At 47.8% G+C, this 15,734-nt stretch overlaps 1 protein-coding gene across 3 annotated transcripts in view; it reads right to left on the bottom strand.

The window, feature by feature from the left end:
- Positions 1-875: 875 nt before the first annotated feature.
- Positions 876-15,734, bottom strand: part of NUP210 (nucleoporin 210) — a 41,739-nt gene continuing 26,880 nt past the window's right edge. For 2 of the 3 annotated variants that reach the window (XM_076070689.1, XM_032963443.2), the window contains 14 exons: positions 15,160-15,240; positions 14,705-14,836; positions 13,728-13,978; positions 12,785-12,959; positions 11,700-11,875; positions 10,356-10,579; positions 9,445-9,581; positions 8,593-8,719; positions 7,791-7,940; positions 6,936-7,243; positions 6,013-6,253; positions 5,278-5,388; positions 4,737-4,826; positions 876-4,606 (listed from right to left, as the gene is read on the bottom strand). In XM_076070689.1, coding sequence (XP_075926804.1) covers positions 4,488-4,606; positions 4,737-4,826; positions 5,278-5,388; positions 6,013-6,253; positions 6,936-7,243; positions 7,791-7,940; positions 8,593-8,719; positions 9,445-9,581; positions 10,356-10,579; positions 11,700-11,875; positions 12,785-12,959; positions 13,728-13,978; positions 14,705-14,836; positions 15,160-15,240 — 2,322 coding nt within the window. In that variant the 3' untranslated portion in view covers positions 876-4,487. The remainder of the gene's footprint in view (positions 4,607-4,736; positions 4,827-5,277; positions 5,389-6,012; positions 6,254-6,935; positions 7,244-7,790; positions 7,941-8,592; positions 8,720-9,444; positions 9,582-10,355; positions 10,580-11,699; positions 11,876-12,784; positions 12,960-13,727; positions 13,979-14,704; positions 14,837-15,159; positions 15,241-15,734) is intronic. The other variant, XM_076070690.1, reaches the window with a different exon arrangement.

Below are 15,734 nucleotides of genomic sequence, written 5' to 3'. Positions count from 1 at the left end.
ACAGCAATGCGCTTAGCTTGTCACTATACCAGCAAACGGCACACACCAACATGTATTACACCACACCATTCGAGCAAGGGTCTCAGATGCACGACAGTACGAAAAGACGCTTCATACGCACATTGACAACACTCGCACGTCAAAACACTTGCACACGTCTTAATATTCTAGACGCACGTAACGTGAACCCACCCAATAACACAATTTGGTGATGCTACTGCTACTGCTGCAGTAATGCATACGCACAATTAAGAAAAATAACGCATCAATAACACTGGCCTCAAAATAAACTATATAACTGCTGAAGTTTTGGGAAATTACACTTCTTCATAGCAAAAATAGGCCAGGGATAGTGTTAAGGCTTGGAGACTTTACACCATGGGGCCTAATGAGAATTCAATATTTAGAAATGTTTTCTGAGGACCAGTTTTTAAATAGGTGTATGAATAATTACTGAATAGTAGCTGTTGAGTAACAGACAAACCCTGCAAACAAATAATTATTACCACTACATTTATATTAAACGTAGAATTATAACATGTTCCTGGCGCAGTGCATTGTGGGAAGATTTGCTCTTGCGAACAAAAGCTAACAATGCATTTCTGGGCCCAAACATTTCAACAGAAGAAAATTACCTGCCCTAAGATTTAATGAAATAGCCAATCTGTGTCGAGCACTCCATAATAAAAGTTTTGTTTTAAGTGATTAGCATGGTTGGCTACGTATGGTGCAAAAGAAGTTCAACATACATACATACGAAGGTAAGACGTTCATTCAGTCCTGCCAGCTCAACGGAATTCGGTTTGAATGAGGCAGGTGTACGAGGTGACTCACAATGGCATATGTATGCATATACAATCCACATTTGTAGCAGATATTCCAAAGCTCTTTACTGGTCATCTCCCAACATTTAAAAACAATCACCTAAGAATAACAGCTGCCAAAAATGAATGTTTTTTTTTTACAGTGGTGAATCACACAGGCCAATGTCCCTGAGCAAACAACACTCCGTACTTCCACATATACACACGAGTGGCGAGCAGCTCAAACAACAGGTGTGTACATCTCACCCTGGAATCCTGTCGAGGTGATGATTAGACCCGGCATCATACTTGCAAATTCACAGTAAATCTGAGGCCCGTGGGCGATAACACTGTGCTCGCCACCTGTATTGCTCATCATCATGAAAGCTGTCGTCAAAAATACCGCTGGCATCGATCACAATTGGCAGTGGGGCTCATGAGCATTTGTTGTGGCGATGGGTTTAACGTAACCGAGCATCCAAGGCCGATTTTAACGCCAAGTGATGACAAAAACTATTTCTCCATTTCAAACTGTAAATGTTGCCCTGTACACTGTAAATGCTATGTTGCCAAATACTAAACGCATTTAATACATGACAGAGCCCCATTGCCAATGTTAACATTTCCTTATAATAGCCCCTGCGAGTTATGTGTATAGGGTTTGGGGTTAGGGCTACCGATTGGCTGCAACACATTGTCAGAACAGCAGCATTTCTCAGCTCATACATGCACGGGGGCTGCTGTCTCAACTAACAGTCCAACCAAGGCTCAGTGTGGACAGCTGGAAGTGGGGATGCCTGGTGTATTGTTAGCCATGCTAGGTCCACATCATTGGACCTGGCATGACTCACGGGGAGTTGGCATCTTTGGCTGCCCCATTTATCCAAGGGCTGTCATCAGTTTTGCCTAAAGCACAGTGCACACACACAATGTCACCTCTACAATCGCTCTGAATCCTCAACATGGGGCAGGTATCCTTCGATCTACAGACGCTCGGTTTACAAAATTTCGCGTTCACACAATGGACAAATTATGGACACTTTTCTATTAACGAAATAGAATTTCCGCATAAACGAAATTTCACATGGCACGCGCCATGACACCAAACAAGAAGAACCTGGGAGAATGCGTCATTCATCCGCGACGTCACGGTATATCCACAGTGCAACAGTAACGCCTCAACGTCACCTTTTCAGTCTTTTCAACATGCAGATGTTTTGGAGAGTTCCCCGAAAAGGTTATTTTTGTTTTAAATTATTCAATCGTTTTAAAATGCATGTTCTTTATTTTTTTTGTATTGTGAAAAGTGTTTGGAATGACTGTCCGAAACACACCCCTAATTGTTTTTATCTAATAGAAAAAGCCATTACGATTCACGAAATTTCAGTTTTTGCGTGTTTTCTGAAGAACGCATCCCTTTCGTAAATCGAGGGATACCTGGATTGGTTTATGCAAAACTTTGGTACCCACTGAATATTTTCCGAGTCACCGATAGACTGACGTGTGACAAAAGCAGCCACACAGCCGTAGCAAGAAGTCTATATACCGCATGTGGCCACACATACCGGATGTGGCATTCCAGACAGCAGACTAGGCTGACGTTAAGCCCTGGGTGTTTTATGGTAGAGCTGGTCCCTGGCGTGCAAATGGCTCTTTGCGAGGGAGCCAGCGTTCCACCAGTTACCACTCAGAATCCTTCACATTCGCTGCTTACGTAGCGTGCAGCTTTAGGAGTGGTCCAGTGCCCATCGCAATCCCTGCAGAGTCACACACCGGGGCTATGTCTCGGCTCCAGCGGGAGAGAAGCAGTGGGGGGGGGGGGTCCAAGGTTTCTATACCATGTGGTCAACAGGCGTTTAGTGATGTACCGCCCAGCTATTCCTTGAAATGAAACGAGTAACGGGAGGCCGCCATTTGATTTTGGCATTGATTATTTCGTAAGGTTCTTACATTCACGTGTATTATTTCACAATATAAGCGTTTTTTGCTCTAAATCCGTAAGTCAAAATGTAACAGCAAATCATCTGCATATAACTTAAAAGAAGAAACAATCTATTTTTATCATTGTATAGAATTTTCAGTGTTTATGTTGAGTATTAATGTGATGGTGCTTTCAGTGCCAAATAAATGCAATTAGTACATTTGGTATTTGCAACATTCTTATAGCGCAAGGCTATAATGATGGCATGTTTAACAGACAAGGTCTCCAGTAATTTCATAGTGGGGGCAATGATTGCCTGTTTCCCAATTGAACAATTTGCAGGTAATTTTTCAAATTTGGCAAATTTGGAATGGTGCTGTTGGCACACATGGCCTACTCTCAAATAACGGGATCGATTAACATCCGCTGTGAAGCAGACGGTGCTTATTTATAATACACCCGATTATCAACCAGGGCTTGAACTGGGAACCTCGTCAAAAAGTGGCAAGTGCGCTACCGCTGGATCATTTAATCATCCCAAAAAGTAATCGATTCAATGCTTGATTAATTAACATAATTTGTATTAATTTATGACTCGATGCATCGTAACATGCCTGGTGGCTATAAAATGTGGTACTAGGCGGGAGTACAACGCTTATTCTAGAGCCGATTTATGTTTAGATTTCTGATACACAAGGAGAAAAGCCTAAATGCCCGACTATTCCAATAACAGCTGCCGGCCACCTGTGGCACACAAATTCTGTAGAACCACATGGTATTATTTCGCAATTGTATTAATGGAACCCTGCGCTTCATAGCTTTTACTGTTATTATACATGTTTACCCAGGAAAGCCTCACTGTGGAACGCAATTAAGATATTTTTAAAACACAATTTGTGCTAAACAATAGCATTGAGGCACCAGCGGTTCGCTAGGTAAGGCTCTTTTTGCAATACATGTCACAGTTCCAAATCCTACAACCTGAATGGTACTGTGAAGCCGAATTCACAGGTTTGATTAAATACACTTCAAAAGAAAGATAAATCTTGAAACAATATTAAGAGAGCATGCATAAGAAAACCAAAGCACACTTATGTGGCAGCATTATCGTTGGAAGCCAATTTTGATAAGCATTTAACGTTGCTTAAACAAAACAAAGCATTCGCAAAGCAACAGTTGCATGGCTCGAAGAAGTGATATACGCAACATTATTCATGTAATTCTATTTTTCAGTAAAAAAAATATATACACATCAGTAATTTTCCGTATAAGAGGGGAAAATACTGACCTTCGGTAGAACGTTGGTACTCGGTGGAACAATGTGGGAATAACCTGGATCGGTCGTTCCGCGTTATCACATTTTCTCCGGTCCACCATGTGACCAGCCTTCTGGCCATGTGACCAACTCCCATGTAACCTGAGAGTAGCAGTTAAGAGTCCAGGTGCTTTTGGAAGTGCAGCCCTCAGCTGCAAATATATGACCGCCCGGCCAGCACAGTCTGCGATGTTCGCATTGCCTTAATCGCGACTCGCATAAAGAAACACAATACTATTCAATTACCATTAAGTGAGGAAAGCTCACGAAGTGCCTGTGTGTGAGTGCCGTGGATGAGTGCTGGCTCTGCCATTGGGTGTCGGGTGGGTCGAGGAGGCTGGTGCTGTGGTGGTGGTGGTAGGGACTGCAGTTGTGCCTGATCGTGCAGGAGTCATCCCGGTGGTGCAGTGCGTTGTTGGCGGCTGGCGGCCCCGTGGCCAGCGCCTGGTTAACTACGCCGGTGCAGGTAGTCCGCGGTCTCCGTGCTCCACAGTCGCTTGTTGGGGCTGGATCGAAGCGAGGCGGGGCTCTCGGGAGAATCGGAGCGCCATGGCGACAGAGGGGTGGCTGCGTGGACAGATACAATCAGTCAACGCCGTCCAAGTCCCACGCGCTCACAAAGCTCTCGCACATGCGCCCATTGTTAATGTGAACGGAATTGCTCGCGGTTCGCACAACCGCTCGTGCCGGTACTCACCGGGGGAGTTGTTGTGGAGGGGAGACGCTCCACGTGGCAGGAAGGCCGGGTGCTGCACAGACTGCCCCGGTGCCACCATTGAGTAGTACACTAACACACACACAAAAAAGATGAACATCACCTTTGCGGCCTTAAAAGACTTCAATAAATGGTGTTAATGAGCATCTATTAAGGTTCGCACGGTGCACGAGGGGGTGGTGTTGCTGTTGTTACCGCACAGCACCAGGTACTCATTTAAGGTCGAGTCGAATTAGAGGATGGGGAGAGAGTATCACTTCTCACCAATGTTGCCCATAGCAGGAAATGGAACCCACATTCATGGAATTGTGGAGCTGTCGCAAACACTTTGCCACACTCATTCATCCATGAATACAATGTGTAACGTACACAAGTTGAACTTTTAAACGACATTCAGGTGGCACAAAGTGTTACTCCCAGCTTTACTCATGCACACACTAGCTTCGCAAAACAGAACGCAACACCAGAAACAAACGAGACGAACACACAGAGCAGCTCCATTGTCCGCACGTTGCGATCTCACCGATGATGGCGAGGGCAACACTCAAGAGGATGAGGAAGAGGATGAGCAGGAAGTTCTGGTGGCCCTTCATCAGGTGCTGAAATGAGCCCTCATGAGCAGGCTCACTGGACACTGATGGAAACACAAAGACAAAGACCTCCCGTATAGCCTCAACAGTCTTGTTCGGAAGAATGTCATTAGCGAGCACCTATTAACGGTGGCATGGCACATGAGGTGGTGGAGCTGCAAGGACTAGAGTTTGATAAATGCTGCACGTGGGATGAGCACTTGCCAAAGCTCATGTGAGCATGGAGGTTTACATTATTTGTCATTGTTTTTGACAGCGGTATGTTGAACCTCATTTGCACCGTACATAGCCAACTGTGCTAATCGGAGGTGCAAAGCGGTCTTCAAATCTACTCGGAGAAAATGTGTAAAGTGACAGAATTAATATTTTAATAGATTTTGACAGCAGTTTTCCACGTCTGCTCATCAACCTCAACATCAGCAACCTCAACATTTTGCCAAGGTCTTAAAACGGTAGTAATCTAAACAGCTTATTACGTGTGATCAGTGCACATTCGCGATGGATCAGACACACAAGATTTCGTGATAACGAATGCTCAAGACTTAGACGCCAGTTACCAATAGCTTCAACACAAACCTGCCATCTCAGCTCTTTCAAATTGTCAGAGGACCAATCGTAAAACTCACATTCCGGTTAAACTATGTGTGGTGCTGCGGTGGAGGGCTCACGCGATGCCGCGGCGGTGGCGTCACCGGCGACCGCAAGGTGAACATGCAGCTCCTGCCGCTGCCCCGTGGCAGAGCAGCTCACGGAGACCACGGGGACAGCCTCGGACATCGGCCCTGCCACCTCCTCCCCGTTGACGTGGCGCAGGGCGGTGTTGTCGTCCGTCAGCTGCACTGAGAATTGCACCCAGTTGCTACCCAAGCTGCTGCGCTGCACCAGCACGAACGGCTTGTTGCTGCTCACCTAGGGCACGGTACCAACACAAAGAAGTAGTTAAGCCAAGCACCGCTGACTAAAATGTCTTTGCACCTGTCAGCTTTGTTTACAATCGTCATCATCAGCTTCACATGTCACTTTTCTGACTGGGAAATTGATGATCGATGTTCAGTCACCATTTGTGTGCAACTGAGACTACAAACTCCAAACTAGGGACTATATAACTTTGCATTGCTCCAAATATAAACATGGGTGAGTGGGTAAGTGGGTGAGTGTAGCTGAAATTACCAATCCTCAGAGAAAGCAATCGAATGATGACACACTTCCCACTGAATCTCTTATGGTTGCTCTACATAAGCCATAAGAAAGAGATCATCAGTCAGCATCAATCCACTGTTGGATGAAGGCTTTCTCAAGCTATCGGCATCTCTCACAATCCTGCGACGTGATAATCGACCGAGCACAGCACACGATGAGCCTATTTTCCAGGAAAGCCTCGAGACTCTTTTTATGCAACACTGCTGTTTTATGCTGATAGTTCGTGCACTATACCGTAAGAATACACATCAGCATTTGTCTAACAGCCCTTACTCTCCCAATGAGACTGTTGAAGTTGAAACTGGTCCAGGGTTTTCCAGCCTAACAACACAAACCACACGCACACACAGGCGTGTCGAGCACGCGTTTTGTCGCGACGCTCCGGCGTCACCTCCAGGTAGCGCAGCGCCTCCTCGGTGGCGTGCACGGTGAACAACGCTGCAGCATGTCGCCCGGAGAGTACCACCTCCCGCGGCTCCACGTAGAACGCCGGCAAGAACGGCACCACGGCCACGGCGGTGCCGTGGGCAGTCGCGCCGCCCCCGCCGTCGTTGCCACCGCCGCAGCCCACGCCGTCGCCGCCGCAGGAAGCTTCGCGCACGGTCGCCCAGACGTGCACGCTTGTGGCGGCGACGCTCAGAGACTTCTGCCGCCCGGCGTCGGCGAGCGGCAACGGCGAGACGTCGCACGTGTAGTGCCCTGCGATGCGCGGTGCGGTCGTTTAACCCCACGAGCTTCCCGTCATTGCATGCTCGTCTTTGCATAGCAATGTGACGTACGATATGGATATCCATATACATTATCCTCATCATCAGCCACAATTAATTCGCTGCTGGATGAAGGCCCTGTTAAGGTGCCACTATCTCTCACGGTCCAATCATGGTCGTGCTTTCGAGCATCTTCCCTCCATTGGTTGCCACTTGGTGGGTATACTCGACCACTGGCATTCATTCCTCCGAGCATTGTTCACTGCCCAAGTCCACGTGTCAGATTACAGGAGTGCAGCCTCTAGCTTTTAACAAGCATTTAGAATCTAATGCACAAGTTGACGGGACGACAATTTCCATTGGCATTTGCCAGTACAATCTCCCGTGTTTTCCCGCGGACATGTGTGTGCCACATCCATTCATGTGATAAACACGTGTGTGTGTGTGTGCGTCACATTTATGTGGTGTCCATGTTTCTGTCACGCACGTGTCTCGTCATACGTGTGCTACAGGTGCATACCGACGCCCCGGGGCCTCACCGTTGGCGACGTCGAACGCGGGCGAGACGCTGAACGCCGCATGCGTTGTGACGTGCGTCACCTCGGGGTTGCTGAACTGCGTGTGACACTGGAGGTTGCTGGCCAAGGGCAGGACGTGCATGGCCTGTAGCTGGCTGGCACTGCACTGGCCTGCGGGTGAAAAAACAAACACTCTGCGTTCAGCACTCAAGAGGTAGCCAGCCGCAGGGCCATAGAGAGGTGGGGGTAGGTGGGGGGAGTGTTCCCAGGGCACTCAGATTCTTAGAAAGGTAGACTTAGAAAGAGTCGCGTGGGCCTCAGATGAGGGCCTGGGTGGGCCAGGTGGCTCAGGGAGTTCATAAGGGCTGCATCAGAGATGCTTGAGCCAGCACTGCCTAGATCCTGGGTTAGGATCCGAGTTTCAGCTATCCACTATTAAAGTCGGCTATGTAGAGCAGCTGACTCATGGTCTTAGTCACCGATCAGCATCATAAAATAATTAGATTTGTACTTTTTTTTGGGCAAAATTTAGCTGTGGGGACTAAAACTAAAAAGTTTGGTTTGACTGCTTTGTCATGCAGGACACGTGAGTAGGTGCATCATCGGATGTAGAAAACAAGTAATTTACGAGCCTTGGAAGTAGTTCCAGAGACCGGCCTTTGACATGGGGTGGTATTAGTGCATACAAATGTCTTTGTATCGTGATGACACAACGCTGATAAGTGGGAGAAAAATAGCAATAACCAATATTTCATGACAGAATTTTGCAGTTATATATTTCTCCTTATACGTATTTTTCCAAACATTGAATGAATTTTGTTACCTTTCATGTTGCTTTCTCCTGACCCCAGCGTGACAGTCACCCTGACCCCCTCCGTCTTGGGCCAGTTGGTTAGAGCCATGGCACCCAGGTACGTAGCCCTGATTTTTTTCAAGGGCTGTATCACAACCTGGAGTGGTGGTGGGGGGGGGGCAGTGAGGCATTTATTGATTTATTGGGTGTGTATACAATACAGTTGAGATGTATAATGCATCTGAAAGTGACCGCATCTCGAAATGCTGTACACCAAGGAGAGACGTGCATTGTGAATTCATGAGACAGGGGCATACTAATGGAAGCAGGTGTCTGTACTGTGAGGGTAGGACTGGAGACAATAATTGATGGAAACGATCAGGCATAGGTAGAGGAGAAGAGGAAAGTCATCTATTTAGAGTCCGCAGTGTAGATATGCAATGGAAGAGATTTCCAGACAACTGACACAGCACAGTAGGAGCACCCTCCCTTGGTTGGACAATGAGGGCAGTATTTCCAATTTCTTCAAACAGAGTCGCCAAATGAACCTCAAAGTTGCTCTACATATATTCTGAAGTTGTCAAATTTCACTTGACAATTTACCAGGTAGTAAAAACAGTTAACGGTCACATAATCTTCATACATAATTGTAATTTCTAATAAATCTGCATCGTGTCCTCATTCCAGACACTCGCTAGATGTGACCAACATTCATTGCTATGACAATGTTGCTGCAAGGAAAACCCAAAAGTGTCACCGGCTCGAGTGACAAATCGCAACACACTGAGGGTTTTACGACTGTGCATATTTGTTGGCATGAGAATGTTTCTCCGAACACTAAAATAACGAAAAATGTGTGTACATGTCCAAGGTGGTGCTTGCCTCGATGTAGGTCTTTATGAGGCCTGTGATCTCGTAGTAAATGTGGACCGTCCCAACGTCCTTAGCGACTGCAACTCCGGTGTGCGCGTCCACGAAGAGAAGCAACTCATCCGAAGAACTCCACACACCAGAGGAGCCTGCGCAAGGTACAAAACTCGCACATCTTTAATCATCATCATCATCATCCATTGTACATAGAATGCGGAGTGAAGGATTACACTCCATGCCGTAGCCATCCCTCAGGGTTCTGTCATACTACAAATCATCTCTCTTCTGCACGTAAATTGATCTCATCGCTCCGGTTCACACTTATTTTCATTGACCTATTTCTTAAGTCCACTGGCTTTGACGCAGCAAGCCGAGGTGCATTCAAGAACACCAAAACAGGCCACTCTGTCCTGCCACACTCCACTCTCCTCACAAGTCGAGCTAAGAAATCAGCTCCAGGTGGCTCCGAGAGCTAAATCCATGTCAGAGATACTGAGCCGTCTCAGCTGAGATCTTGGGTTCGGATCCAGATTTCAGCCGCTCGTGATTAAAAACCAGGGTGTAGCAAGCTGTTAGTCGAAGTTAATGTGTGATTTAGGCCATTATAGTTCAATTGTGTGATCAGCATCGTGATATGAGGCATTGTATATTTGACACTCTTGCAGCCAGCAGCGCACCTCACCCATTGTCAGAACATCCCCAGATATATGGAGTCAGGGCTCCTTCTTAAGTTACTTAAAAAATGGGAATTTTAATACTTACCCACCCTCACCGGCAGAACACACATTCGGCTCTGCGGTGTGTGGGAAGCGCTGCATGTCCCGGATCGGCCTATATGGACATCTGAGCATCCACTGGGGAAAGGCAGTAACCACCGTGGCGATGGGAGGGGTCGTTGATGCCGAAAGACGGAAGCAACTCACCGTCCTGGGCCGTGAGAGCCGTCGACAAGCAAATGACGTCACCAAGCGAGACGTCCGCCAGGCCATCGGCAGGCCCGATAGCGTGACCCACGGGCAGGGGCAGGAAGTCGGCCAGGCCGGGGAGGTCAGGGTCCCACACCGAGAGAACGGTGGAGCCCAAGCCGCCCACCGCCGCCACGAACGTGTTGTTAACCGAGCCGGGCCGCACCTGCGCCAGGTCGTCTCTGAGCACACGCGCAAGCACGAGAGCATGCACACACGCGTGTACGCGAGGCGCGTGTGCGGAGAGCATCACACTCGAAAGTGGCCACGTGATCCATTTACAGACACCCCACTAAAATAAAAGGCAGAAACCATACAGACAACATTTAAATTCAAAGCCTCCACACGTCTCCCACCGATTTATATCGTTTAACACTCTCCTCTTCTGTAAGACACGGAGCCATCCCTTTCAAAATGCTCTATTCAATCACCTCTTGAGAAGAAAGCAAGGGGATCATGAAAAATCAGTGAGATATTGGAGCATCAAGTTATACACACTATGAATCTATTATTACCAAATTTTTAAATGAAGAGAAAAGCTAAACATTTAAGAATAGAAGTTAAAAAAAACACAACCATTTGTGCAAAAGCAAAAAACCCATCAGCAGTTCCTGCAGAAGTGCATTATGGTTATCTTGTATTAGATTGTCAAAAGAATTTGAGCAAATGTGACCAATTGACAGCAGCAGTGATATATTGTTGTGGACTGGTTTTGTCGTAATTCGGACTCATCAGTAGAGTAGTCACCAATGCTCACCAATGCAATGTCTGCCTCTAGGAACCATACATGTGGAGTCCTCACATCCCAGGAGCCCATTATAGCTTGGCTAATGTCAACTAAAATTTCGTTTGAATCAATAATTTCAGATTTTATCAATTTAGAGCAGGGGTCCCAAACCCTCGGGCCGCGGACCGGTACCGGGTCCGTGGCCTGTTAGGAACCGGGCCGCACAGCAGGAGGTGAGAGGCGGGTCCGCACGTGGCCCGCCCATTATTTTATTTACCACTTCCGCCCGCGCCTCTTTCCCGCACTGCGCACTTGTCTCAGTCACAGTTTTGGTAAGCCCACAAGCTAACCCCTAGCCAAAATGAGTAAAAAAAGGAGGAAAGACCCAATGATGAACTCCCCCCCGTCCGTGAAAAAATTGTCTTCCACGAAACCGGTCCCTGATCCCAAAAAGGTTGGGGACCGCTGATTTCGAGGCATAGCGGGTCAAGTTGACCCCCGATCGGGTTCGTAGGTACTGGGCAGAAACCTCTCCCCTGCTTAACAGCTGTTGTTGAATATGGCGGGCAGCTCACCTGTTGAGGGTGCAGCGTAGCGCCAGGCTGGCTGAGTGGAACACCTGCCCTGTGTTGTCGTGCAGGTGAGCGACGAGCGCTAGCGAGGCCCCGAGTGGGAAGTACGGCAGCGGCTCGCGGCCCAACGTGTAGAGCGGCAGCGCCACGCTCACACGCACATATGCCACCGCCGCCACCTGTGGCACAACGGAAGCAACCCATGTGCTACCCGGCAACAATAAACACCGGTCGACTCCAGAGATGAGTCAAACCAGGAGGTGTGGGATGATTTCGACCCCCCCCTCCATCCTGACGTAATTTCAGGTAACAATTCAGAGTCATGAATCCTGACTTAAAGCTTTCGTGACTGCAGGAATTCATGTTCTTTGGGTCTTTCAGTAAAGTCTTTCGGTAAAGTCACGTAGATAGGTTCAAAGACTTTACCGAAAGACCCAAAGAAAAGTAATTAATCCGTTCAATATGTAGTCTCGTTTGTACCGTTTTGTCCAACTCTTTGTATTGTCTGTTGTGTATGTATTGTTCCCCTCTTATCTGAATGTTGTTATCGGGGTGGTGACATGGCCCAGTGGCAGCCCGCTTGCCGCAATGTTGCAGAGGTTCACGGTTTTAATCCAGCGAACGCCCTGGTTATTACTGCGGGTGTACGAAACACAAATATACTACGTGTCGTGTGCTTCCTCGTGGGCATTATAGATCCAATGACGCAATTTGCAAAAGTAGGCTGTGTGCCGGCATCATGACCAATATTTGAAGAAATTACCCACAAATTATCGCCCCACCCTGCAAAATCATGGCAGGACCCTCCTGTTCTATCACTCTTGTTCTCGACTCTTTCTTGTTTGAAGTTTCGTGTTATTTGTGAACGTGTATATACCACACTCATTTCAAAACAATTAAAAAAAAAAATCCATCCTTTTTCTCTTGTTTCCCAAATTAATGTCCTCCCCACTGTATGGCATCTTGAGATGCCGTCAAAAATGTGCTTTGTAAATTCAAGCTGCACTCTACTCGGATTGGATATACGCAGCACAACAGCCGACTTCCACTGCTGGCTTGCCGGCAAAGAGGCCCCCACACACACGCACCCGTACACCGATGACCGCCGTCTGATTGAGGCCAAAGGGCTCCTGGGCGGTGGCGGCGACGATGGCGACGCCGGTCGCAGCGCACGCCGTGACGAGTCCTTGCTCGTCCACCGAAACGACGGACCCACCCAGGGGGCAGTCCAGCACGCGGTAGCTCACGCGGGACACCGCGTCCCTTTGGGTAAATGGGGCAGAGGCGGCAGTGCGAGCGGACAAGTTAGCAGGAGAGTGGGGGGCACAGGCAGGGAGGTTTCTCTCTCTCTTCTTTTTATTCGGTTGTCACATGGCAGCTGACGATAAAGCTTAAGCAACGTCTTTCACTCATTTCTGTGATTATGGCGACCGCTAGGATGTGATGTGGCCCAGCGGTAGCGTATTCATCGCTTGTTCAAATCCGGAAAGCCCACCTCGTTAATACTGTAGGTGCATTAATCATAAAATACTATGCGCCGTCTGCTTCACACTAGACGTTAGCGATCATGTGACGTTATTCGAAAAATGTGTGGGCCATTGTGTGCAGACAGCATAAACCATATTTTTACCAATAAGAAAAATCAGTTGTAAATTTCTCGATTGGAATAAACACATAAATTGTTGTCTCGAGGCTTTCCCGGGTAAATAAAATGCGATCAAAACAAGTCCAGCTTCATTTTTCATGGACTCTCTCTACTTCTTGCTCCTCATACATGGCAGTGCAAGGCCACAAATGGTAATGTTGGTCTAAATAATTTTTACCTGTCCAAACTAGAAGTCTGCATCTTTGTATATTTTACACCACAGTCGCTCGCTGGCCTAGCTTATTTTTAATGGTCTAATTTCAAAGGGCTGTTCAGTATTTTTATTATTTTTATCATCATATGTACAAACAAGCATTCTAACGATCACACAAGCCCACGTTAACGTCTGCCGCAGTGACGGAGAGCAGCAACGATCAGACACATGCCTGTTGGTGTGCAGGGGGAACGTGGCCTTTGGAGACAGGAGCAGCTGGCGCGTGTCACCCTCCGGGTTTGTGATCTCCAGCTTCTCAAACACCTGGATCTGCACCTCGTCCGTCAGCTCCCGGACGCCGCCCTCAAACTGGCCAGCCTTAGGGTCTGTGGCCCTCACAGTAACCTTGAGTACGACGCGGCCCTGGGCGCGGCCCCGCAAAACCAGCGAGAAGCTGTGCCGTTCCGACAGCTGCAGCGACGCCTGCACGCACGCAAAAGGCGCAAGAGGTAAATGTGCAGCCCTGCAATTGGCCGCTCACACCAATGTTGGTAGAAGGCCTCCACTAAAGGGAGTGCTATAGGGGAATGGAAGTTGAAACAATTGACATTTTTTTAAATACTGCCCCCACCTCTGTCCACCCAGCTATAGAGAGCTTTAGAGAGCGTTAGAGGGTATTGGAAATACTCTTCCACATTGGTCAAAGGTCTTTGAAGAAGTGGGAGTACCCACTATTTACCCCACCATACGCGATTTGCCAATTGACTAACTGCAGTGAACCCATTTACACTGCTGAGTGGACAGAGGCGGAAGGGCGATTGAAGAAACTTACACCATTGCTTCAACTGCCGTGTCGGGAGAACGAACTGGTGACCTCTGGAATGCAGTTCCAATTACACAATGGCAGCACGTATTGTGTTTCAATCACGTGTAAACCATCATTAATTTGCTGCAAACATCTTGATAGAGGACCGCAGAGTTTGGGCAACTGTTAGTGCCAGTTCATCACCTAGCTGCTGTCTTCCTACTCATCTGCAGTCCCAAGAGCCTTCGAGTGGAATGAAAAATGTACGGTGCGTTCCAAGGCTAAATATGTTTTTATTATTATTTTTATGATCGTCTGCTCCTATGTACACGATTTCCAGTGTACTCTTGTGATCACACTGTCCGGTGTGCTCCCATGTCGCGCAGTCTCACGTGCTCTTATACCTCCGAGTGGCGGCCACGTAGTTCCAGCACGTCGCGCTTGCTGACGCTCCAGTGGAAGGTGAATGCTGGACGGATGCTGCCGAACGAGAAGGGGGTCTGCCCGCTCCCCAGCCCCGTCACGTACACCGGCATCTGCGGGTGGCGAGGGACAGTCGCAGGAAGCAAACAAACTTAAACATGCAATGCTGCCTCATGTTATATTCAACTAATCATGTGGGTAACAATCAATCATGTTCATTTGGTATACGTCGTAATGGCTTCAAGAAACCACTTAGTGCTAGCAACAGTAGCTGAAGCACCCAACATTACAACTAAGCAAACCCCTCCACTTACCAGCACGAGGTATACCAGCCGACGAAATAAACAAGGACACTCCTTCACTTTTCAACACGAGGTATGCCAATAGAGTACCATGATGCCCCCACGCGGCACGACTAAAGTGGGACCCCACTCACCAGTGAGCTGGTCATGATGCGAGTGAGCGGCACGTGGATGCGCACACCGCGCAGGGGAACCACCTCCACGTCAACTGCGTCCTGGAGTGGAAGACAGTACCCACGTGACAGGGGAGCATATTAACTCATTAACTCCACCCTCCGATTAAAGAGAAACGGTCCTGGGGTAAAAAAAAAACAACGCAGCTCTCAACTGTGAAGACGTGCATGCTAAGGGATTCCCAACAAGTAAAAAGTGTGTAAGTAACCATTGGTTGTCACTCATCTCTTGTCGCTGATCCTGGGACCGTGGAGAAAATTCCACATTCCTTCGGGCGAGGACCGTTTATGCAAAATAAGACACTGTTAAATTACTGCTGTATGCTTGATGAAGGTGCGTAGCAAAACATGGTCAGCCACCGTGGTTTTTAAAACTGTACATGTTTTAATTATGGCTCGAGTTCAATGTATACATTGAGAGAGATTATCACACACTCGGCTCGGCTATGTCGGTGCTACGACAGAGCAGGTATCTCACATTTGGAAGACTCAAATAATTTCACAACTGAACTCAACATTCCTCCAGGGTCGATAAA

This window comes from Petromyzon marinus, chromosome 30 (assembly GCF_048934315.1).
Source record: "Petromyzon marinus isolate PM22_M1 ecotype Great Lakes invasive population chromosome 30, UKy_Petmar_22M1.pri1.0, whole genome shotgun sequence".
NCBI lineage: Eukaryota > Metazoa > Chordata > Hyperoartia > Petromyzontiformes > Petromyzontidae > Petromyzon > Petromyzon marinus.
Note: the sequence above shows the minus strand (reverse complement) of the source record. Positions and strands in the feature narration are given on the sequence as shown.